We start from the raw sequence: 26029 nt of genomic DNA, 5'->3' as shown, positions 1-26029 counted from the left end.
CGCCTCTCAACAGAAATGCATGAACTTTGCACAGTGCGTTTCATGTGAGGAAACGCAGGGGGAAAAATGTTGCGTGATAAAAGAGCGGTAGCCTAGGCTACGGACGCACATGCACGCAGTTTAGAGGGAACATTGGTCGTATACAGTATTGTAATGACCCTGGGTAGCGCGCCGGACCTCGGACTAGAAGGTCGAGGGTTCGAGACCTGCTCCCTGCCTGTTTCATTACAGTATGTTGGTGAGTAGACATTCACGTGGGTCTTATTTGTTTTGTTGATAAACTAACATGAATATTGTGTTGTGTAGGCCTAGTCTACTACAATGTACTGCCACTTGACATCACACAATACAAATAAAAACGTAATTTTAATGCAATGCATTGTTCATGGATGTGATCTGTAATCCATCCACCATTCCTGGATCAATCGACCCCCGATTAATCGATCAGGAAGCAAAGTGACACAACGTAGCAAAATAGTGTGGAACAATATCAGATTATTCATATGACATTTAGATTATAATAATTGTCGAGTGAATGTCACAAGGAAACGTTATTGAGCTAGTTATTTTCGCCGTCCAAATAGAGTGCCTCTTAACAGAAATGACTGAACTGTTGCACAGTGCGTTTCACGTGAGGAAGTATTGAAGGAAATAGTTTTTTTGTGTGATAAAGGAGAAGTAGCCTAGGCTATGCAGCCCGATCTCCCCTTCACCTCCCGCAGGTCAGCTGTTGTTTGTTTACATGGCTGTGTGGCATCAAGTCAACCCTTGGCATCAAACATTGGTCTGGGTGAGTGGCTCTGGTCCAATGCTTTAGTGCGCCTTTGATTAAGGCCTATGTGAAAAATAGTATCTTAATTTGCACGTTGTTTCATGTTTGTAGGCGATATCACTTTCCATCACTTTATGCTTTAAATGACTCTCCAATCCGAGTCCAGACCCTGGCTGGACCTGATATATTCAGATACCATCTTGACTTGCTCCCCTCACAGACATCTTGAAGAGAGGAGGGAATGCTGCTGATGCTGCTGTGGCTGTGGCTGCCGCCCTGGCCGTGACAGAACCCTGCAGCTGTGGGATCGGTGGGGACAGCTTCTGTCTGTTCTATGACGCAAGCACAGGCCAGGTGCGCGGCCTGAACGGCAGGTGAGGGAGTGGCACTGCACTGCCAAGACCCAGTAGCTCATGTTTTGTTATATTTCATTGTCGTTTTTAACCACACACTTTACAGCCAGATAAAAACATGTGGTAGACTAACAGTCAGCATCTTCAGCAACGGGTTATTGTATCATGAATGGTTAGGCTGGTAATATGATCTAATATATTCTCAATGTTTTTGTTTGAAAATAGCCAGTGAGCCAGTGTCGTACAGTGAGACTCATGTTCACAATGGCAGTTTCATGAAATCGGTATTATGAATACTATGCAGCATAAATGGAGACCCATTCTGACCTTTAAAAGCAGTAGATAAATTCCTTTGCATGTTTTATGTGTTTTGACTAACCTTCCCTGATTTACACCCCCCCCCGTTCACAGTTACTCAGTGAATAACTTTCCCTCTGTTTCTTTATGAGTGTGTTATTACCAAGTAATGTGTCTTTGGTTGTAGTGTGTGTGTGTGTGTGTGTGTGTGTGTGTGCAGTTCCAGTTTACTCTGGAATAACCAGTGTTATTCATCTTGGCGTTGTGTTTTTTCTAGCCACTATTGTGTTATACTTTCTATTTAACCCTAGTGTGTTGCACTGACTGAATATACTGGACTGGTTTCTTACTGATTGGGTGGCAGCCTTGAACTTATTTGACCATCCAGTTCTGGATCAGTGACCTTGAGCTAATCACTGGCCCATTTGGGTGTGTTGGTAGCCAGTGTGGCTTGCCTGCCTTAGAAATTTTCGGTCTCAGTCATACTAAATTATTTGTGTGTTACTTACTACACCAACACATTTAGCTTCTGTTGATCCCTGTTTGACTGTGTGCGTGTGTCTTGTTCCAGTGGCCGGGCTCCCAGGGCACAGACAGTGGATCTCCTGGAGAGGTATGGCTACAGTGAGTCTAACCCGATCCCATCCTTCCACGCCCTCAACGCCACCGTGCCGGGGGCTGCGGCCTGCTGGTGTGACACCGTCCGCCTGTTTGGCAGTCAGAAGGTAAAGTATGTTGTATGGTTATTTTATTATAGCTCCAGATGGACAATAATGTTTTTTTCTTTAGTATTTTATAGAATTTCTACTCTATTCTATTCTGTTTCTAATGCAGTGAGACCGCTCATGTTGTGAAGCAGTGCATCCATAGTGTACATCCATCTTTAAAAAATACATTAGATCTAAAACATCAACAAACGGCACCTTTCTGTCCACTTGTTTTTTTGTTTGTAGCTTATCCATGGCAACAACTGAACGACTCTGCACTCTGAGTGCGTCCGTCCTTCAATAAGCATTAAAAACATGCCCCCCAGTCCCACACACTGTCTGTCCTCTTGTTATTTTTAGATCTAATTTGTTTATTCTTGACCTGTATTTGGCCTGGGTCCAGCTGTTCATCCCTAGCAGGCAGTTCTACTCTGTTTCCATGGCTTCCTCAAAGGAGCTGTTGCTTTGTTGATCTGTATAGTACATTGTGTTAAATTGAGACGTCATACTCATACTTCATACTTTCTCTCCATGGCAACCTGCTGCTGGCTGTTAGGGCAGCTGTATTTATAGCTGTAGTTACAAACAGAATGATATGTAAACATTGATAAACAAATTTGCCGCAATTCGTCTGGGCATGGATTCTACAAGGTGTCAAAAGCTTTCCACTGGGATGCTGGCCCATGTGGACTCCAATGCTTTTCACAGTTGTGTCAAGTTGGCTGGGTGTCCTTTGGGTGGTGGACCCTTCTTGACATAAACCAGTATGCCAGGCACCTACTACCATATCCGTTCAAAGGCACTTTCATATTTTGTCTTGCACATTCACCCTCTTAATGGCACACATACACAATCCATGTCTCAATTGTGTCAAAGCTTAAAAATCCTTCTTTAATAATTATCCTCTTGCTCCTACCCCCTACTTTTTCGAACATTCTGTTAAAAATCGCGCAACATTTCAGCGCCCTGCTACTCAGGTCAGGAATATAGTATATGCATATGATTAGTATGTGTGGATAGAAAACACTCTGACGTTTCTAAAACTGGTTAAATCACGGCTGTGATTTAACAGAGCGTCTGTTTCATCGAAAAGCGCAGGAAAATCTGATCACTGAAAATGGAAAAAAATATCCATGCGCCACTTCCAGGAATTGTTAAAGGTGAACCGTATTAAATGAGGCCGAGGTTGCAGTACCTACAGCTTCCACAGGATGTCTAGAGTCTTCTCATTTGCTTCGGATTTGATTCTTGGTCGAACCGACCCAAGGGAACCGATTCCCTCCGGCCTCCAACAGGATGTATTGGTTGAGTTTTTTCCGGACATTTTTTCCAGACGACCACCTATAGAATTTACATCGCCTCCTGATGAATTTTATTGCTTATTAACGTGTACTAATACCTAAAGTTGCATTACAAAAGTATTTCGAAGTGTTTTGTGAAAGTTTATCGTCGACTTTTTTACTTTTAAAAAATGACGTTACGTTATGAAACGCTATTTTTTTCAGTTTATCACACAGTCTTCATAGATCGATATCTAGGCTATATATGGACCGATTTAATCGAAAAAAAGACCCAATATTGATTATGGGACATCAAGGAGTGCCAACAAAGAAGATGGTCAAAGGTAATGAATGTTTTATATTTTATTGTGCGGTTTGTGTAGCGCCGACTATGCTAATTATTTTGTTTACATCCCCTGCGGGTCTTTTGGGGTGTTACATGCTATCAGATAATATCTTCTCATGCTTTCGCCGAAAAGCATTTTAAAAATCTGACTTGTTGCCTGGATTCACAACGAGTGTAGCTTTAATTCAATACCCTGCATGTGTATTTTAATGAACGTTTGCGTTTTAACTAATACTATTAGCGTTTAGCGTAGCGCATTTGCATTTCCAGAGCTCTAGATGGGACGCCTGCGTGCCAGGTAGGAGCAAGAGGTTTTAACCCGCCTCCTCCCCTTCGTCTACACTGATTGAAGTGGATTTAATAAGTGACATCACCTTCATTCAACCTGGTCAGTCTATGTCATGGAATGAGCAGGTGTCTTTAATGTTTTGTACACATAGGGTGGGTTGCACCAACATGGATTAACTCTTAAAACTGGGTTAAATAAAGGTTTATCTATTAATCTTGGGGCACGAAATTTTAAACCTAGTTTTAAATTAACCCTAGATAAATTAAATCCTTCTTCTAATCTAAGTTTAGTTTTCACTATAAATTTACCAGCGGACCTTCAGACAAGTCTTGAGGCATGTGGGCGTCCTAGAGGAAAAACAACCTACATGTATGTGTTCTTGAGATTCTCACCTTTCCACAGAGGGGTCATAGTGTGTAGCCCAAACTGTTCAGATGCTACAGAAAGAAGTTGGCAGATCGGCTGTACCGAACTCAGATGAGTCCCAAGACGTTGGTGGGGATCGTAGAGTAAAACGGAGAACACCATCGTGTTCGTGAAAGTCTCATCTTTCCATAGATGGGTCATAATAGTTTGTAGGCCAAACCGGACGCTACAGACGATTTTGGGATGTCTCATGGTCTGACAAACACCCCTTTAGCTCTGTCACCTTTCACAGCAGATGTGGAAGTGTTAAATAGGCGGATGCATTGGATTGAGACTGCAAAAAAGCTGATATATCTATCTTAGCAACGCTGAGGCATGCATGAGAGCATCAGCTGTTCCGGGCGACTGTGTGATCACGCTCTCCGTAGCCGACGTGAGTAAGACCTTTAAACAGGTCAACATACACAAGGCTCCGGGGCCAGACGGATTACCAGGACGTGTGCTCCGGGCATGTGCTGACCAACTGGCATGTGTCTTCACTGACATTTTCAACATGTCCCTGATTGAGTCTCATACCAACATGCTTCAAGCAGACCACCATAGTGCCTGTGCCCAAGAACAAAGGCAACCTGCCTAAATGACTACAGACCCGTATCACTCACGTCCGTAGGCATGAAGTGCTTTGAAAGGCTGGTAATGGCTCACATCAACACCATTATCTCAGAAACCCTAGACCCACTACAATTTGCATACCACCCAAACAGATCCACAGATGATGCAATCTCTATTGCACTCCACACGGCCTTTTCCCACCTGGACAAAAGCTCATCACCCTGAAAGCCTGAAAGCTCATCACCAAGCTAAGGATCCTGGGACTAAACACCTCCCTCTGCAACTGGATCCTGGACTTCCTGACAGGCTGCCCCCAGGTGGTGAGGGTAGGTAGCAACACATCTGCCACGCTGATCTTCAACACTGGAGCTCCCCGGGGGTGCGTGCTCAGTTCTCTCCTGTACTCCCTGTTCACCCACGACTGCATGGCCAGGCACGACTCCAACACCATCATTCAGTTTGCTGACGACACACCAGTGGTAGGCCTGATTACTGACAACAACGAGACAGCCTATGGGGAGGAGGTCAGAGACCTGGCCGGGTGGTGCCAGAATAACAACCTATCCCTCAATTTAACCAAGACTAAGGAGATGATTGTGGACTATAGGAAAAGGAGCACCGAGCACGTACCAATTCTCAACGACTGGGCTGTAGTGGAGCAGGTTGAGAGCTTCAAATTCCTTGGTGTCCACATCAATAACAAACTAGAATGGTCCAAACACACCAAGACAGTCGTGAAGAGGGCACGACAAAGCATATTCCCCCTCAGGAAACTAAAAAGATTTGGCATGGGTCCTGAGATCCTCAAAAGGTTCTACAGCTGCAACATCGAGAGAATCCTGACCGGTTGCGTCACTGCCTGGTATGGCAATTGCTCGGCCTCCAACCGCAAGGCACTTCAGAGGGTAGTGCGTACGGCCCAGTACATCACTGGGGCAAAGCTGCCTGCCATCCATGACCTCTACACCAGGCGGTGACAAAGGAAGGACCTAAAAATTGTCAAAGACCCCAGCAACCCCAGTCATAGACTGTTCTCTCTACTACCGAATGGCAAGCGGTACCGGAGTGCCAGGTTGAGGACAAAAAGGCTTCTCAACAGTTATTACTCCCAAGCCATAAGACTCCTGAACAGGTAGCCAAATGGTTACCCGGACTATTTGCATTGTGTGCCCCCCCCACAACCCCTCTTTTACGCTGCTGCTACTCTGTTTATTTTATATGCATAGTCACTTTAACTATACATTCATGTACATATTACCTAAATGGCCCGACCAACCAGTGCTCCCGCACATTGGCTAACCGGGCTATCTGCATTGTGTCCCACCACCCGCCAACCCCTCTTTTTACGCTTCTGCTACTCTCTGTTCATCATATATTCATAGTCACTTTAACAATACCTACATGGACATACTACCTCAATAAGCCTGACTAACAGGTGTCTGTATATAGCCTTGCTACTCTTTTATCAAATGTTTTTTAACTGTTGTTTCATTTCTTTACTTACCCACACATACTTAATTTTTATTTTTCGCACCATTGGTCAGAGCCTGTAAGTAAGCATTTCACTGTAAGGTCTACACCTGCTGTATTCGGCACACGTGACAAATAAACTTTGATTTGATTTCAAACTGACATTTTTATGGTGATGTTTTTATTATGCTAATTAGATTCCCGTGGGGTGTGAACATCGACCGTAGGTTTTTAAAAAACCTAACCCTAGCCTCAACCACAGTGCTAACCTTATGCCTAACACTAACCTTAAATTACGACCAAAAAGCAAAAACAATTATCATGAATTTCTACGATATAGACCATTTATACGTTGTGGCTGTGGTAACTAGTGGAAACCCTAACTCCTTAACTGTGTGTTTCCTGTTCCTATGTGTCTACAAGCTCTCTCTCCAGGATGTCCTGAGGCCCGCCTCTGACCTCGCCCTGTGTGGATTCCCCGTTGCCCAGGTGACCGCGCACCACTGGGCCAAGTGGGTCCGTACCATGAGGGCTGCTGGGAGGGAGCTGGGAAGAGACTTCCTGATTAAGAACGATGCGCCCAAACATGGACAGGTGTTCTCCAACCCTCATCTGGCCCAAACTTTCCAGGTAACCCTGTCCTTGACTGAGTAGAATCAGTGATGCTCAACATTACTCAGAGAGGAGTGTCTGTGTGTGCATTTCTCACTACCGGGGCAGGCTCAACCCTACTGTGTATAGTATCGATCTCTGATGTCATGCCTGACAGGTTTGTTCCTTTCACCCGTGAGTCCCTGAGTCACTAGTCGGGTTTTACTTGAGTAAGAGGGTAGACTCCGCCCCAAAATCTGTATACGCGAAAATAAGCGTTAAGCAAACCAAGTGAGGAGTTTTTGTATGGGGGGCAATGAAAGAGTGTCGAGGCTTATTTGATCTAATACAAGTTTCATAATGCTTAGGACTTAAGTTGTTACGAATGTACTGATATAAGTGTAATGCACTTGACATTCCGGCAACGTTAAGACAAACGATTTTATATCGGAGTTGTGCCTGTTGTTCACAGGCGTATCTGCCCTCTCATTGGCTAGAATGTTCCCAACAGATCTCGCCTTCTCCCGCCTGCCTATCGCCTTTGAGGACATGCATTTCTATTGTTAGAGCGACCAGTCAACCATCTCTTCTATATAGTACATCTTTGATAAAACCAATAGCTAGTCTACTCATGATGATGTATTGCCTGTTTGTTTTTTGCTTTTGAAGCACTTGAAAAAGCGCTATAGAAGTTGAATACATTATTATTAGTATTTATTACTGAGTGATGCCATGGATAACATGGATACCATCAGGCCATCATCCATTCATAATCACATTCAGTTGATTATTCTTTTCAGTTCATTGATTCTTTTCAGTTCATATCATCTGACCCACAACTCCTTCCACAGGAATGGCGTGTGTTCAATATCAAACTGTTTGTGGTGACACATTCCCTGTTGGCGTGGCAACACACCACCTATTAGGGATGGCGTCTGTTATCAATCCTGTATACAAAGGAGCCCCTAGTCCAAGTGGGCTGACATGTCACGTGTACACAGAAACTCCTTTCTGACTCATATTGCGCTCACTGGAATATCAGATGAGTAGTTTTGTTATAGTGTCACTCCCAAATATCCATGTAAATATTTCCCAGTCATTTATTGATTCATTGATTGATTGACTGACTGACTGACTGACATCTCCGATCAGGAGCTGGGCCAGCATGGTAAAGTAGGGTTCTATGAAGGCAGAGTGGCGAAGTTGATTGTTGATGTCATCATTCGGAACGGAGGAGTGATGAGTCTGGATGATTTACGTAACCATGACAGCGAGGAGATCAAACCCATCCACACTGACTACAGGGTAGGTTCAAGGACACACAACACACCACAACCAACTAAGCAGGGATTTGCTACTGTAGGGTGGATCACAGTGACACGATGTTCATGTTACTATCAATCCCTTACTGTGGTCTCTCTCTCTCATTCTCTCTCTGTGTCTCTCTTTCTCTTTCTCTTTCTCTCCCTCCGTCTCTCTCAGGGTGTGAGGCTATGGGAAGTCCCTCCTAACGGTCAAGGCATGGCAGCACTCATGGCCCTCAATATACTGGAGAACTTCCCCATCAAAGGTAGCTACATCTTAACCTCAGTCTCCCCAACGAAGGACAGCTATGTATGTATTAATTGTGGGGAAGAGCATAGCTATATAAACTCCACTGAGACAGTGAGTACATTTACATGAACACTAATAATTCGATGTTAAACAGTTTATGGTAGCAGGCAGAGTATGGCATTAGTCATATAAACACCTTACTCTGCTTATCTTTGTTGAAGTAACTATACGCCAATTAAAACACCTTGTTTGCTGAGCAATCTTTAGAATTATTAGGACATGTAAACACCTTAAATCGTCGTTTCAGCAGTGTATTTCATCTGCGCATGTGTTAGCACCAGCCGTGCGAGCCTCCCTGTTTTTAGCGCGAGTGAAGTGAGTTCAGAACAACTGAGAGTATGCATCTTAGAAGTAGTTTTCACATACAAACTTTATATGTCCGAATAAAATAGGCTTCCCAAAATTGACATGGTAGAAAGTTTATTTTGATTGGCAATTTTCTGCATTTATCAGAGTCCTATCAGGTCACCTGATTTCAGATGTGTCCATGTAAACAGGATTATTGGGGAAATCGTTATTCTTGCAAAGCATGCAAACGTTTTAATCAAACTATTCTATTAATCTGACTATTATTCTGACTAACAACTCAATCGGAGTTCCAGCTGTGTATTTGATTTGCGCATGTAACTGTACTTTGTGTGTTTAATTTTAACTTACAGCAACATTTTTCAATTGTTGCTTTGATATGAATCAAAAGGAAATGATCATATAAGGCTTAGCCACCTGTTATTCACAGTGAGGATATTTTGTTGACCCGCCTTGACTTTCCACAAAGACCCTCCAACCCTGGGTCTGCTCCAGAATCAGAGTTGACAAACACTGGCCTGTTCAATGCAACCCACTGACTGATTCACTTTGTGTGTATTTGTGCTCTGCAGAGATGGGTCATAACAGTGCAAGTTACCTCCATGTGTTGGCTGAGGCCCTGAAGCTGAGCTTGGCTCATACAGTCCATTACTGTGCTGACCCAGATCACGTTAAAGTCCCTCTGGAGAGTCTACTGTCTAAAGACTACAGCCTGCAGCTCTCACACACCATACAAATGGACAGGTAAGACCACAAAGGTGTGTGTGTGTGTTTGTTATGAGTGAGCAAGTGAGAGAAAAATAATTAGAGGGAGAGAGTTAGTAAGTGCAAGAGAGAGAGAGAGAATGTCTCGACCCATGACAGGATCAGGGCTTTGAGTGAATGCCACCTTTTTTTGTTTTCAAGGACCAGAGAGAAATGTTCTCACTTTGCTGGGTCGTTCTTGAATTGCGGCGGCATTTATGAATTTTTTTCACTCTCTTTTCATTTATTGAAATATATTTGGGTACATCATCCCATTCTAAATCAACTAATATGGCAGGTTAATGACTTTAAAGACTTTTCACCACTAGGATAACATTGTGCACCAGTAGGAGTAGTAACACCAATGATGGTAACACTAATGAGACATTTTAGGTTATTGAATATTTTCTTAAATGGAGGTCACAGATGCTCAAATCTAAGGTCATTAACCCTTTAAAAATAATTTACTGCAGTGATACGATTATTAATTTTGCTCACAATGTTATTTCCCTTCATTTAAATTGAGTAACACCAAGTGACACTGGACTGACACCAAATTATTCATGGAATCCTCAAAATTATGACATACTAAAAGGGTGTGATTAGCTAATAATTGTATGTAACAACAATGACATAAAACTGAGGGACAGACATTATACTAGTAAAAACAATAGGTATTTTAATAGATTATTGATCTATACAATATATTTTTTATAGTGTTTTAGTTATTCAGCTCCATGTTCTTGGAATTCTCTCCAGACCAACTTGAAACTCCAGGATCTTGTTTCCTTGGAGAAGTTTGGTTGACTCACATGTTACTGAGGAATGTGATCGTCAAATCAAATCAAAGTCACGTGTGCCGAATACAACAGGTGTAGACCTTAGACCTTACAGTGAAATGCTTACTCACAGGCTCTAACCAATAGTGCAAAAAAGGTATTAGGTGAACAATAGGTAGGAAATAAAAAGACAGGCTCGATACAGTAGCGAGACTATAAAAGTAGAGAGGCTACATACAGACACCGGTTAGTCAGGTTGATTGAGGTAGTATGTGCATGAATGTATAGTTAAAGTGACTGCATATATGATAAACAGAGAGTAGCAGCAGCGTAAAAAGAAGGGGTTGGGGGGGGGCACACAATGCAAATAGTCCGGGTAGCCATTTGATTACCTGTTCAGGAGTCTTATGACTTGGGAGTAAAAACGGTTGAGAAGCCTTTTTGTCCTACACTTGGCACTCCGGTACCGCTTGCCATGTGGTAGTAGAGAGAACAGTCTATGACTGGGGTGGCTGGGGTCTTTGACAATTTTTAGGTCCTTCCTCTGACACCGCCTGGTGTAGAGGTCCTGGATGGCAGGCAGCTTTGCCCCAGTAAAGTACTGGGCTGTACGCACTACCGTGTAACCACGCCAGCCCAGGATCTCCACATCTGGCTTCTTCACCTGCGGTATCGTCTGAGACCAGTCACCCAGACAGCTGATGAAACTGAGGAGTATTTCTGTCTGTAACAAAGCCATTTCCTGGGGGAAAAACTCATTATGATTTGCTGGGCTTGGCTCCCCGGTGGGTGGGCCTATACCCTCACAGGCCCACCCGTTGTTGCGCCCCTGCCCAGTCATGTGCAATCCATAGATTAGGGCCTCATTTATTTATTTAAATTGACTGAGTTCCTTATATTAACTGCAATCCTGTAAAATCTTTATACTTTTGTTCAGTATATATTATTTTTTTAGTAAGAAGAATATAATTGAACTTAAAGGATATTCTTCTAATTTTAGAGCAAGTGGCTATGTTGAGTGTAAAAGTGATCATTTGAAACAGGCCCTATAGCCTACGCTAGATTTAAAGTTATTTGGCAACTTTAGTTGTGAATGATACAAACCTTAGAATGTCTTAGAAATCAAAATGTATATGGGCTGCATGATGCAGCTATAGGCTACTGATGATTTGAGAAAGGTCCTTCTCAGGCTGCACATGCTGTTCTCTCATCAAGGGATCATATTTTCACCCATTAGACTATTCTCTATTTAGTCTTTACTAATATGTAAAATTGATAGGTGAGAATTGTCTGTTAATTGAATGATTAGAATATTCCGCCATGAAACATATAATTGTATGGAATTGATTATAATGTATGAAATCATAATCAATAAATGTGTAGTCCTAGCCAGAATTAGGGTGAAACAATATGCCTTTATGGTATTCTAAACACAGACTGTCTGAGCTTGGTGCCGACCTGACTAGAGATTTGGGAGAGAACGGGGAGTATGTCTCAAGGACAAGGTCACTATCTATGTTGGCTGGGAAGTGAGACAGACAGTGTGTGCGTAGCAGGACATGTGTGTGCGTATGTTTGTGTGTATGTGTGTGCGTATGTTTGTGTGTATGTGTGTGCGTGTGTATGTGTGGGCGTGAGAAGCCAGTATAAAATGAATTGATTTGTATTCTTGACTTCAGAACGTTCCCGTGAATAAACATTTAACTTTGGTAGACTGGGCCTCTGCCTGTTTCCTTTTCTATCAGTATCTTACAAATCCTGATATAACAGACTAACAGGTAATTTAATTTCATTGGTAAATGAACAGGAGTATAAAATTCTCCTGACAAAAATTAGTTTTGATTTAGAATGAGAACGGCAGGGGCAGGGGCAGGGAAACATCGATAGTAATATGTTTCACAACAAAACATATTTCAATTAACTGTTGACAGCCTCTCTCTGTGTGCTTGAGAAAGGAATGAAGGAGAGAGGAGGAGATGGAAATGCACTATGGTGAGATATTCTGTAGTTAAAGTTAGTGTCTGCCTATTAATTAATGAATTATGAAAGTGTCCATAAAATTACCAGGAGATTTCCCATTTTGTAGATTACTGATGGCCTCCAACAATTCACCTTCATATATATTCATATTCATTTTCTGTGGTTCACTTATAATTGGTAAAATGGCCTTAAGGAAATTGTCTATATTCTCTTTAGATTTTTTGTTTTCAGATTCATACAGTTTGTGTTAAAATGTTTTAAAGACTGGGTCTATTTCAGAAGGATCCATTAGGGGTTTGAATGCTATGGGTGGTATGTTCCTTTTCCCCGCAAGCATTTTCCCAGTACTTTCACCTTGCTCAACACATTGTTGCTTGGATATCATGGCAGCAATCTCTGAACAGTGGGTGTTTATTGTGTTATATTCAAGCTTAAAAGTGTTGAACTTTTGAAGCATTTCTATCTAAACTGCGTTTTCTTTCTAAGCTGTGGATTTTCTGTTGTAATATTTCAAATTCTTAATGGGTCTTGTTTTTCTTATTTGAAGAGTAAGACATGATACAACCTCTCATATATACTTTAAGAGCTTCCCAGACAACAGTTGGGCATACTTCACTATTTACATTTATTTCCAAAGACATGTACAGTGGGGCAAAAAAGTATTTAGTCAGCCACCAATTGTGCAAGTTCTCCCACTTAAAAAGATGAGAGAGGCCTGTAATTGTCATCATAGGTACACTTCAACTATGACAGACAAAATGAGAAAGAAAAATCCAGAAAATCACATTGTAGGATTTTTAATGAATTTATTTGCAAATTATGGTGGAAAATAAGTATTTGGTCACCTACAAACAAGCAAGATTTCTGGCTTGCAACTTCTTCTTTAAGAGGCTCCTCTGTCCTCCACTCGTTACCTGTATTAATGGCACCTGTTTGAACTTGTTATCAGTATAAAAGACACCTCAAACAGTCACACTCCAAACTCCACTATGACCAAGACCAAAGAGCTGTCAAAGGACACCAGAAACAAAATTGTAGACCTGCACCAGGCTGGGATGACTGAATCTGCAATAGGTAAGCAGCTTGGTTTGAAGAAATCAACTGTGGGAGCAATTATTAGGAAATGGAAGACATACAAGACCACTGATAATCTCCCTCGATCTGGGGCTCCACGCAAGATCTCACCCCGTGGGGGTTAAAATGATCACAAGAACGGTAAGTAAAAATCCCAGAACCACACGGGGGACCTAGTGAATGACCTGCAGAGAGCTGGGACCAAAGTAACAAAGCCTACCACCAGTAACACACTACGCCGCCAGGGACTCAAATGCTGCAGTGCCAGACGTGTCCCCCTGCTTAAGCCAGTACATGTCCAGGCCCGTCTGAAGTTTGCTAGAGAGTATTTGGATGATCCAGAAGAAGATTGGGAGAATGTCATATGGTCAGATCAAACCAAAATATAACTTTTTGGTAAAAACTCAACTCGTGGTGTTTGGAGGACAAAGAATGCTGAGTTGCATCCAAAGAACACCATACCTACTGTGAAGCATGGAGGTGGAAACAACATGCTTTGGGGCTGTTTTTCTGCAAAGGGACCAGGACGACTGATCCATGTAAAGGAAAGAATGAATGAGGCAATGTATCGTGAGATTTTGAGTGAAAACCTCCTTCCATCAGCAAGGGCATTGAAGATGAAACGTGGCTGGGTCTTTCAGCATGACAATGATCCCAAACACACCGCCCGGGCAACAAAGGAGTGGCTTCGTAAGAAGCATTTCAAGGTCCTGGAGTGGCCTAGCCAGTCTCCAGATCTCAACCCCATAGAAAATCTTTGGAGGGAGTTGAAAGTCCGTGTTGCCCAGCAACAGCCCCAAAACATCACTGCTCTAGAGGAGATCTGCATGGAGGAATGGGCCAAAATACCAGCAACAGTGTGTGAAAACCTTGTGAAGACTTACAGAAAATGTTTGACCTCTGTCATTGCCAACAAAGGGTATATAACAAAGTATTGAGATAAACTTTTGTTATTGACCAAATACTTATTTTCCACCATAATTTGCAAATAAATTAATTAAAAATTCTACAATGTGATTTTCTGGATTTTTTTTCTCATTTTGTCTGTCATAGTTGAAGTGTACCTATGATGAAAATTACAGGCCTCTCATCTTTTTAAGTGGGAGAACTTGCACAATTGGTGGCTGACTAAATACTTTTTTGCCCCACTGTATATCTGTGTGTTGAGATATGAAGTAAACTGTGTTGAATTTTAAGAACATTTGTTATTGGCATAGGAGGTTTGAGCAATAACGTGAAGGACAATGGGCTATGGTCCGTAATTATTCTATGAAACTATTTACATTCAGAAACAGTCAATTAAAGAAATGTTCACAGTAAATAAGCAAATTTGTGAATATGGATGTGAGAGTAATAGTAATAGATGTTTTTATCTCTACAGTTCAAATAGACACATCTCTTTCATGTTGTGGTTTAATAGTTTAGTAGTTGTGGGTTAGTTTAGTTGATGACTTGTCTAGAGTTGCATACCGTCCACAATTACCTCCACCCCCCCCCCCACTCATCTGGATCTTGAGAAGTAGGTGGAGGAGAATGCCAACCCATCCCAAGCTCGCCCAAACCTTTCATTTTCAATTCCTGATAGGTGAGTTTCTTGTAAAAAAAAACAGACGTTGCCATTATTATTTTTAAGAAAATAAGTAAGAAAATACCTTATTTTGGTTGGCTGCATAATTCCATTGACATTCCATGTCACACATGTTATTGTATTCATATATTAAGTATTATCCACAACACGTGATGTTGAGATGGGTCTTTACTAGTGATGCACCGATATGACAGTTCATAAATTTTTTGCAAACTTTTTACACATTTATTAAACTATCACTCGTATTTCATATGTCACAACGATTCATCGATACGTGTGCTATGATGCTGGTAATGTTGTCTCGTGCATCTACACTGCTGGTCATAAAAAAAGCTACCTAGCTCATGGAAGCAAACAATGTTCTTCCCGAAATACATAGCAAAACGACATAATCTGTTTCAATAGCAATAGTTAGCTAGCTAACTATATAGCTAGGTGTCATCATCTAAAATAACCATCATTTATAAGACAGCTCTTATTTGATTAATGGTGGTCGGACCCATCTATGTGACACTAGCCACAATAAGGATTAGCCACAATAGTGGACTTTGCGGTTAGCCTTCAAAATAAAAGTATGTCATTGTCACTGATGCAAATTAATACAAATAGCTAAATTATGGCATAATTGAATAGATCATGCTAAACGAGGTTGGAATGTTGTTATGTAAAATCAACAAAAGACAATCATTTGTTAATTTTCCTATTTTGTTGCCTTACAACCTGGAATTAAAATCGATTTTTGGGGAGGGTTTGTTTCATTTGATTTACACAACGTGCCTAAAACAAAAAATATTTTTCTTGTGAAACAAACAAGAAATAAGACAAAAGAACAGTAAAATTGAGCTTGCATAACTATTCACCCCCCCAAGTCAATACTTTGTAGAGCCACCTTTTGCAGCAATTACAGCTGAAAGCCTCTTGGGGTATGTCTCTCACATCTAACCACTGGGATTTTTGCCCATTCTTCAAGCCAAAACTGATCAAGGTGGATGGGTTCCGCTGGTGTACAGCAATCTTTTAGTCATACCATATATTCTTATTTGGATTGAGGTCTGGGCTTTGGCTATTCCAAGACATTTAAATGTTTCTCCTTGAACCAATCAAGCATTGCTTTAGCAGTATGCTTAGGGTCATTGTCCTGCTGTAAGGTGAACCTCTGTTCCAGTCTCAAATCTCTGGAAGACAAACAGGTTTCCCTCAAGAATTTCCCTGTATTTAGCGAAATCCATCATTCCTTAAAATCTGACCACCTTTCCAGTCCCTGCCAATGAAAAACAGCCTCTACAGCATGATGCTGCCACCACCATGCTTCACTGTGGGGATGGTATTCTCTGGTGATGAGAGGTGTTGGATTTGCGCCAGACATAGCATTTTCCTTAATGGCCAAATAGCTACATTTTAGTCTCATCTGACCAGAGTACCTTCTTCCATATGTTTGGGGAGTCTCCCACATGCCTTTTGGCGAACACCAAACGTGTTTGCTTATTTTTTTCTTTAATAAGCAATGGCTTTTTTTCTGGCCAGTCTCCCGTAAAGCCCAGCTCTGTGGAGTGTACGGCTTAAAGTGTTCCTATGAACAGATACTCCAATCTCAGCTGTGGAGCTTTGCAGCTCCTTCAGGGTTATCTTTGGTCTCTTTGATGCCTGTCTGATTAATGCCCTTCTTGCCTGGTCTGTGAGTTTTGGTGGGCAGCCCTCTCTTGGCAGGTTTGTTGTGGTGCCATATTCTTTCCCTTTTTTAATAATCGATTTAATGGTGCCCCGTGGGATGTTCAAAGTTTCTGATATTTTTTTAGAACTCAAACCTGATCTGTACTTCTCCACAACTTTGTCCCTGACCTGTTGGGAGTGCTCCTTGGTCTTCATGGTGCTGCTGGCTTGGTGGTGCCCCTTGCTTAGTCGTGTTGCAGACTCCGAGGCCTTTCAGAACAGGTGTATATACTGTTGAAGTCGGAAGTTTACATACACCTTAGCCAAATACATTTAAACTCAGTTTTTCACATTCCTGACATTTAATGCTTGTAAGAATTCCCTGACTTGTGTCAGTTAAAATAAAGTGGTGATCCTAAGAATGTGAAATGTCAGAATAACAGTAGAGAGAATTATTTATTTAATATTTTATTTCTTACATCACATGGGTCAGAAGTTTACATACACTCAATTAGTATTTGGTAGCATTGCCTTTAAATTGTTTAACTTGGGTCAAACGTTTCAGGTAGCATTCTACACGTTTCCCACAATAAGTTGGGTGAATTTTGGCCCATTCCTCCTGACAGAGCTAGTGTAACCGAGTCAGGTTTGTAGGCCTCCTTGCTTGCACACTCTTTCAGTTCTGCGTTGGACTAGTAACCAAAAGGTTGCAAGTTCAAATCCCCGAGCTGACAAGGTACAGATCTGTTGTTCTACCCCTGAACAGGCAGTTAACCCACTGTTCCTAGGCCGTCAATTTTTCCTCTAACTTACTCTAAGCCTCTATGGTACAGTTTTTGTTGCTATCTATCTGTACTGTTAGTCCTTCAATTTCCTCTTTTGACCTAAATTGATTTTGTTTTATAGATTAGTACTGAATTGCACAGCCTCTAAAGGCACATTTAAGAGTGTCACATACAATAAGGGGATCTGCTGTACCTATGTTATGTCGGAAAAAGTCAGTTATAAATTATCCTGTCCTAGTTAAAACCAAATTATCATCCAGTAGGCTTTGATTCAATTTCCAATATCCTCGCCCACGTGGAAATTCTGTAAGAGTAATATATATGCCAATTATGTGATGGTCCGACCGCATTCTGTCCCCTGTCAACACTTAAACTTGTGGTGCCAGAGAGAATGACATAAGAAAGTAATCAAGACGACTGGCTTGATTAAGCCTCCGCCATGTATATCTCACTAGGTCAGAGTGTTTAAGCCTCCAAATATCGACTAATTCCGATATATTCATGACATTCATGATTTCCTTAATTGCCTGAGGGTGATAGTTTGTAGTGTGATTTCCTTTACAGTCCATAGAGGTATTTAAAACCGTATTATAATCTCCCACCATAATAATAGAGTTTTGTGTTGCTTGATACATTTTTATATTTTCAAAGAAGCATGGATCATAATTATTTGGACTGTATAGGTTAATAATAATTTAAAAAAATGACTGTTAATTAATATCACCACTCCTTTTGAATTTCTTTGCCCGTGGTACAAATATATTTCTCCCCCAGTCCTTTTTCCACAAAACTTCATCTAAAATTGTTGAACGAGTTTCCTGTGAACAATAGATATTATATTCGTTCTCTTTTAGCCAGGTAAATACTGATAGTCTTTCTTATTATCTGCTAAGCCATTACAATTATAACGGGCTATACTTATTTCACCAGTTACCATAATGAGACACAAATTTAAATTCTATTTATCATAATATATGTTTGTAAACGTACCATTAAAAAGTAACATGATGATTCAGTGTCTATATAGCTTTACCATGATATTTGCATTGCTACTACGTAAATCTCCAATTTGTCCCCACTATTCCACCCGCTAAAACCCCTCCTCATCTCGAGTTGGGTTGTCATCCCAATGACCAGCAGACCGCACCCGACTCCCCGGATCCCATAGCCCAGGAGAGACCGGGACCCATCCTTTGAAAAGAGCACACAGTGCCACCCACAGAACAGAAGCAGATCAACCGCCAAAAGCATTTCCATCCCCCTCACTTCGATTTGTATTATATGTGTATGAGAAAGTCTAATTCCTGTTTATTCCCCTCTCTCTCTCTCTCTCTCTCTTTCTCCCCCCTCACTTTCTCTCTCTCCCATTCCTCAGGGCCAGCGCCATGGCGGAGCGTGATGTGCCCACAGGAAGTGACACGGTGTATTTCACGGTGGTGGACGGCCAGGGCAACGCCTGCTCATTCATCAACAGTAACTACATGGGCTTCGGAACTGGTTTGGTGCCTCAGAGCTGTGGCTTCTCCCTGCAAGTGAGTGGCAGCCTGTCTCGGTCGTTGAGGAACCAAGGGCTAAATTCAATCCGTACCTCGATTGAAATGTAAAGGTTATTTCCAATTGAACCGAAATATGCAGCTTTTCCCGTGAATGCAGTCTCCGCTTACTCAGGAACATTGCCTTTCAATTTCTATCACGCTATAGGGCGGATCTTCTGCGATACAGATTGAGTCTTGGCCCAAGTTTTAAAACTATGGGAATAGAAAGGAAACTTTTTATTGTCAATATTTAGGCTTCAAGTTTATTCTAGTCCTGCCACAAACAGTTAAATTTGCACTATGCAGAAATCGCTCTGCCATTTCCTGTTTTCTAAAACTGAAAAGTTAGCTTCATTTCAGTTTATGTGACAAAATAAGTTAGTATAGTGTAGAGAATCATTGTCCCATCTAAACCGCTGTGAAGTATATTTTACATAACCAAAAATATTGTTGTTTTAGCTGTTTGAAGCTGGTGTACAAAGCTGAAAGTAAAATACGCAAAAACAAAACTTAATGGGAAGCATAGAAATAGCGCACATAGAACAGATCCACCGCTTCTTAGACTTGCTTTCAAGTAGAATGATAGATCGATCTATAAATCACATTTCTGTGAATTTGATCAGGTCGCCCAAAATATTTATCGTAGGTATACAGTTTGGAACTGAAATATATCTGTTGAATTGCTTTCATTGTTTCCTCCTGGTTCCATCTGAACTCTGTGGCCCATCAGAACCGAGGTGCTCACTTCTCTCTGGAGCGTAGCCATAGTAACTGTGTAGGGCCGGGGAAGAGACCGTACCACACCATCATCCCGGCCCTGCTGACCGACCCCGCCTCTGGACGCCTACTCTGCTCCCTCGGGGTCATGGGAGCCTTTATGCAGCCGCAGGGCCACATACAGGTGCACGCACGCTCACTCACTCACTCACTTTCTTTCTTTCCTGGTGCTTTAGTTTAGTGGCCTGTGTTCTCTCTCTCCTCTCCATCCAGGTGTTGCTGAACATGCTGGAGTTTGGGATGAACCCCCAAGAGGCGCTAGATGCCCCTCGCATGTATGTGCAGCATGACAAGGCTGGTAAGCTCTCTGTGAACCAGGCTAGAGGCCAGGCCACATGACCCTCCTCTCTCTCTCTCTCTCTCTCTCTCTCTCTCTCTCTCTCTCTCTCTCTCTCTCTCTCTGATGTTAATCAGCCTACCCACAGTAGAAATCTGCTTACTGTACTGTAGATCAGGTAGAGTAACCCTAACCCCCCTCCTCGATGCCCAGACCTTCTGCCTGACGGGCTATGTTTACATGTTTAGTAAACTACACTATAATATTTTGCATGCATCAGGAAAAAATACTATCATAATTTAGTCTAAGAAACGTGCACACACATGTTGTTAGTAATGCATAGAGATAGGAAAGTGTGTGAAAATGAAGTATTTATTTGTCATAATAAAAACTCCACATGTCCTACCGGAAATCCTGCTTTATCTGCATCCTCTCCTCTCACAGCCCAGCAGTGGCGTGTCAATTTGGAGGTGGGTGTCGACGAGGGTGTTGCTGAAGACCTGGAAAAGCGTAGCCATGTGGTTTGCTGGCCTATCACTGGCCATGACCGGAGTCAGTTTGGGCGAGGCCAGGTCATCTCAGTAGGGGATTGGTGGAACCTGTCTACCCAGGATGCAGAGCTCAATGTTAGGGTGTTGTGGGCAGGATCAGACCCCAGAGCTGATGGTTGTGCCCAGGGGTACTAGTGACTAGGGCTGCACAATATCGGCCAAAAAATATAATTGCGATTTTTTTTGACCAAATATTGCAATTGCGATTTTGGCTTGCGATATAGATCAAAACATTTGGGTGAACTTTTGGAATCAGTGAAATAGAATGATTTATATTAAGAAACAGATAATAATAATAATAATAATAAAAACAGATGTTACACGCAGCTTAGTGCCGGTTCAAAATATTGCACCCAATATGAATCTCTTGCAATATGGATATTGCACATGTCGATATTGCGATTTTGATATGAATTTGAATAATCGTACAGCTCTACATTCTTCGAAAAAACGATTCCAAAAGGGTTCTTCGACTGTCCCCATAGGAGAACCCTTTTTGGTTCCAGGTAAAACCATTTTTGGTTCCAGGTAGAACCATTTTGTGTTCCGTGTAGAACCCTCTGTGGAAAGGGTTCTACTTGGATCCAAAAGGGTTCTACTTTGAACCATCATTCAACGTGTTCTCCAATGGGGACAGCAGGAGACCCTTTTAGGTTCTAGATAGAACCTTTTTTTCTGAGAGTACTAGTGACCCTCTCCCCTCCCTAGGGGGAGCTAGAGAGCTTACAGAATATTTACAGTATGACAGTACACTACACTTGTCCACTCACTGACCATGTTTACATGCACAGCAATATCCCATTATTATTCAGGATACTCAAGTATTCTGTTTTTGAGTTGATGCATGTAAACATCATATTAACATTATGAGAAACCCGGATAAGATGCCTGTTTTTGCTTATAATTTCTGACATTTGATTGGCCTTATTATCATTTCCAACATTTGGTAGGCTATTTGTTTATCACTTATAGTTTGATACATGCAGCTTCTCTTCTGTCATTATTTGTTGCCCCAGAAGACTAAATACAGTAGTGCTCACCAGAATAATATTTTAAATCGATAGAATGCATTAGTAGTCTAGTTTTAGCACTAGTAAAGTTGTCTGCTTCGCGTAGGGACCGTGGAGAAAACACAATAACTCCAAAACAGTGGTCTGTGCAAAATGTCCAAATGTCATCAGTTTGACCAGTTTTAAGAAAATTAAAAGCTGAGAAAATGACAAAATGTTTCTGATAAGACTTCAGTTCATCTTAGGTGTGATTGAAATACTGTCTGCTTGCATAACAGTGTCAAAGATAACACATTACACGTGCATTCACATTTCTAAAAAGATGCTGAAAGAAAGAAATCATGTTTCTCAACTCCTGTTCCTGAGACAAAATTAACATTTGTTGTGTAATTTCACTTCAAGAAATGCATAATTCTGCAGGAGTTAATGTTATATTATACCACAGCGTTGTTGAATACTCATTTCTGATTGGCTAGAAGGGCATTCTAGGATGGACATTAAAACCAGATAAAGGCACAGTTGAAAAAGATATCGAGACAGTTGGAAAAGATATTGGGACACCTTGCAATCATGACGCAATAAGCGCCTACATTTTTTTATTTCACCTTTATTTAACCAGGTAGGCCAGTTGAGAACAAGTTCTCATTTACAACTGCAGACCGTACTTGCTACAAAGTTACAGAAAGCTAAACCAACAACCACACAAAACGAAATAGGATACATTGTAAACACAGGTCCAACGAGGAAAAACTTAACTAGCAAGCTAGCATTGATTTGTTTTTGCAGAGACTTATTTTTTTGGAGCGTCTGATGACCTACCGTGGTGAGTGGTGAACATGAATTTCTCTGGTCCCTACAGTTGCAGTCATGCCACAGGTGACGCTATGCTGTTAAATCCTCCCATGTTTCTAGTTTGACTAGCTATTTTCAGGAACTAATATTTTTTTATTTGGTTGTCATTTTGGCAGGTTTGCTGGGAGACAAAAACATTTAGATAGCTTCTAGCCTAGTTTTTGATATGCAGTGCGGTCTCCTCGTAATGAACAGTGTCGAGTGACCTGATGAGATGGCAAACTTTTCTAGCTATGCCAGGCAAATTCATGCATCATCAGCTCATTGTTATGGATGTATCTGAATTAATGTCAATAGAAAACAGCTACGTTGCTGTTATTCTGGCCCAGGTGTCGTGATGCCGATGCCGTAGCTTGCTGGCTAGTTAGAAAGCAAGGGAAATTAATTTTGCCAGCGAGCATACCAACAGAACATAATGAACGAACGACAAGGTGGTGTCCATAAATATCGAACTAATTGAACGAATGACTGGGTTGCACATTTAGCAACCAAAATATGAGAAAGTATGAATTTGCTTATGTAAATGAAAAGACAAATAAAAAAAGTTATTTCTACCGGTAAATGTGTGCTTATAGTATTGTTTTATTTGGCAACTGTTTTCAGTGGGATAAACAGCTTAGATCAGGTATTCCCAAACTGGGTAGTGCAATGTGGTCGGGTGTACGCCCCCCAAAAAAAGAAACTTGTCTTTTAAAGATAATTCGTAAAAACAGATCTTCATTGTATAGGGTTTAAACACTCCCATGTTTGTTCAATGAAACATAAATTAATGAACATGCACGTGTGGAACGGTTGTTAAGACACTAACAGCTTACAGACGGTAGGCAATTAAGGTCAAACTTATGAAAACTTAGGACACTAAAGAGACCTTTCAACTGACTCTGTAAAACACCAAAAGAAAGATGCCCACGGTCCTTGCTCATCTGCGTGAATGTGCCTTAGGCATGCTGCAAGGAGGCATGAGGACTGCAGATGTGGCCAGGGCAATAAATTGCAATGTATGTACTGTGAGACGCCTAAGACGGTGCTACAGGGAGACAGGACGGACAGCTGATCGTCCTCGTATTGCCAGACCATGTGTAACAACACCTGCACAGGATCGGTACATCCGAACATCACACCGGTAGATACAGGATGGCAGCAAAAACTGCCCGAGTTACGCCAGGAACGCACAATCCCTCCATCAGTGCTCAGACTGTCCGCAATAGGCCGAGAGAGGCTGAACTGAGGGCTTGTAGCCCTGTTGTAAGGCAGGTCCTCACCAGACATCACTGGGCACAAACCCACCGTCGCTGGACCCGACAGGACTGGCAAAAAGTGCTCTTCACTGAAGAGTTGCGGTTTTGTCTCACCAGGGGTGATGGTAGGATTCACGTTTATCGTCGAAGGAATGAGCGTTACACTGAGGCCTATACTCTGGAGCGGGATCGATTTGGAGGTGGAGGGTTCATCATGGTCTGGGGCGGTGTGTCACAGCATCATCGGACTGAGCTTGTTGTCATTGCAGGCAATCTCAATGATGTGCATTACAGGGAAGACATCCTCCTCCCTTATGTGATACCCTTCCCTGCAGGCTCATCCTGACATTCAGCATGACAATGCCACCAGCCATACTGCTCGTTCTGTATGTGATTTCTTGCAAGACAGGAATGTCAGTGTTCTGCCATGGCCAGCAAAGAGCCCGGATCTCAATCCATCCCATTGAGCACATCTGGGAACTTGCAGGTGCCTTGGTGGAGGAGTGGGGTAACATCTCACAGCAAGAACAGGCAAATCTGCTGCAGTCCACGAGGAGGAGATGCACTGCAGTACTTAATGCAGCTGGTGGCCACACTAGATACTGACTGTTTGTCTGTGGAACTTGTTCAGTTTATGTCTGTTGTTGAATCTTATGTTCATACACATATTTTCACATGTTAAGTTTGCTGAAAATAAACGCAGTTGACAGTGAGAGGACGTTTCTGTTTTTTTGCTGAGTTCATATACACTACCGTTCTGACTAACTTCTGAGTGAGGTTTCCTTGTTTTTGAAAGCAATTTTTTTGTCCGTTAAAATATAATCAAATTGATCAGAAATACAGTGCAGACATTGTTAATGGGTGCGTTCTCAGCCCTTTCCTGTACTCCCTGTTCACCCATGACAGCATGGCAATGCACGCCTCCAACTCAATCATCAGGTTTGCAGGCGACACTACAGTAGTAGGCTTGATTACCAACAACGACGAGACGGCCTACAGGGAGGAGGTGAGGGCCCTCGGAGTGTGGTGTCAGGAAAATAACCTGACACTCAATGTCAACAAAACAAAGAAATGATCGTGGACTTCAGGAAACAGCAGAGGGAGCACCCCCATATCCACATCGATGGGACAGAAGTGGAGAAGGTGGAAAGTTTTAAGTTCCTCGGCGTACACATCACAGACAAACTAAAATGGTCCCCCACACAGACAGCGTGAGGAAGAAGGCACAATAGCGCCTCTTCAACCTCAGGAGGCTGAAGAAATTTGGCTTGTCACCGAAAACACTCACAAACTTTTACAGATGCACAATCGAGAGCATCCTGTCGGGCTGTATCACCGCCTGGTACGGTAACTGCTCCGCCCACAACCGTAAGGCTCTCCAGAGGGTAGTGAGGTCTGCACAACGCATCACCGGGGGCAAACTACCTGCTCTCCAGGACAACTACACCACCCAATTTCACTCTAGCCACTTTAATAAGTAAAAATTGGATGTAATAAATGTATCACTAGTCACTTTAAACTATGCCACTTTATATAATGTTTACATACCCTACACTACTCATCTCATATGTATATACTGTACTCTATACCATCTTGCCTATGCCATTCCGCCATCGCTCATCCATATATATTTTTATGTACATATTCTTATTCATTCCTTTACACTTGTGTGTATAAGGTAGTTGTTGTGAAATTGTTAGATTACTTGTTAGTTATTACTGCACGGTCGGAACTAGAAGCACAAGCATTTCTCTACACTCGCATTAACATCTGCTAACCATGTGTATGTGACAAATAAAATTAGATTTGATTTGAAATTACTATTGTAGCTGGAAACAGCAGCTTTGTTTATAGAATGTCTACATAGGCTTACAGAGGCCCATTATCAGCAACAATCACTCCTGTGTTCCAATGGCATGTTGTGTTAGCTAATCCAAGTTTAGTATTTTACAAGGCTAATTGATCATTAGAAAACCCTTTTGCATTTATGTTAGCACAGCTGAAAACTGTTCTGATTAAAGAAGCAATAAAACTGGCCTTCTTTATACTAGTTGAGTATCTGGAGCATCAGCATTTGTGGGTTCGATTACAGGCGCAAAATGTCCAGAAACAAAGTCCTTTCTTCTGAAACTCGTTAGTCTCTTCTTGTTCTGGAAATGATGGCTATTCCATGCGAGATATTAAAA

General features: G+C 41.8%; 1 protein-coding gene across 2 annotated transcripts; it reads left to right on the top strand.

The window, feature by feature from the left end:
* Window positions 1-21968, top strand: LOC112251131 (glutathione hydrolase-like YwrD proenzyme). 2 transcript variants are annotated; one of them, XM_024421900.2, is made up of 11 exons: window positions 1-238; window positions 993-1146; window positions 1994-2147; window positions 6916-7122; window positions 8236-8388; window positions 8566-8653; window positions 9576-9747; window positions 18979-19135; window positions 19869-20039; window positions 20129-20213; window positions 20637-21968. In XM_024421900.2, exons 1-11 carry the CDS (start codon window positions 154-156, stop codon window positions 20876-20878), a joined length of 1668 nt encoding a protein of 555 aa, XP_024277668.1. In that variant the 5' UTR covers window positions 1-153; the 3' UTR covers window positions 20879-21968. The 2 variants fall into 2 exon arrangements, with proteins under 2 accessions (XP_024277668.1, XP_024277659.1); XM_024421891.2 differs by lacking the exon at window positions 1-238 and adding an exon at window positions 279-790.
* The last annotated feature ends 4061 nt before the right edge of the window (window positions 21969-26029 follow it).

This window comes from Oncorhynchus tshawytscha, linkage group LG01 (assembly GCF_018296145.1).
Source record: "Oncorhynchus tshawytscha isolate Ot180627B linkage group LG01, Otsh_v2.0, whole genome shotgun sequence".
Classification (NCBI taxonomy): domain Eukaryota; kingdom Metazoa; phylum Chordata; class Actinopteri; order Salmoniformes; family Salmonidae; genus Oncorhynchus; species Oncorhynchus tshawytscha.
The sequence above is the reverse complement of the archived record's forward strand: the minus strand, read 5'-3'. Positions and strand labels throughout refer to the sequence as shown.

Bases quoted from the DNA above. Each gene is read 5' to 3' on its own strand.
- LOC112251131 (XM_024421891.2), top strand. From the start codon at position 691: ATGCAGCCCGATCTCCCCTTCACCTCCCGCAGGTCAGCTGTTGTTTGT. The intron at 8,389-8,565 runs GTAGGTTCAAGG...CGTCTCTCTCAG, and splicing joins CCATCCACACTGACTACAGG to GGTGTGAGGCTATGGGAAGT. The intron at 9,748-18,978 runs GTAAGACCACAA...CCCATTCCTCAG, and splicing joins CACACCATACAAATGGACAG to GGCCAGCGCCATGGCGGAGC.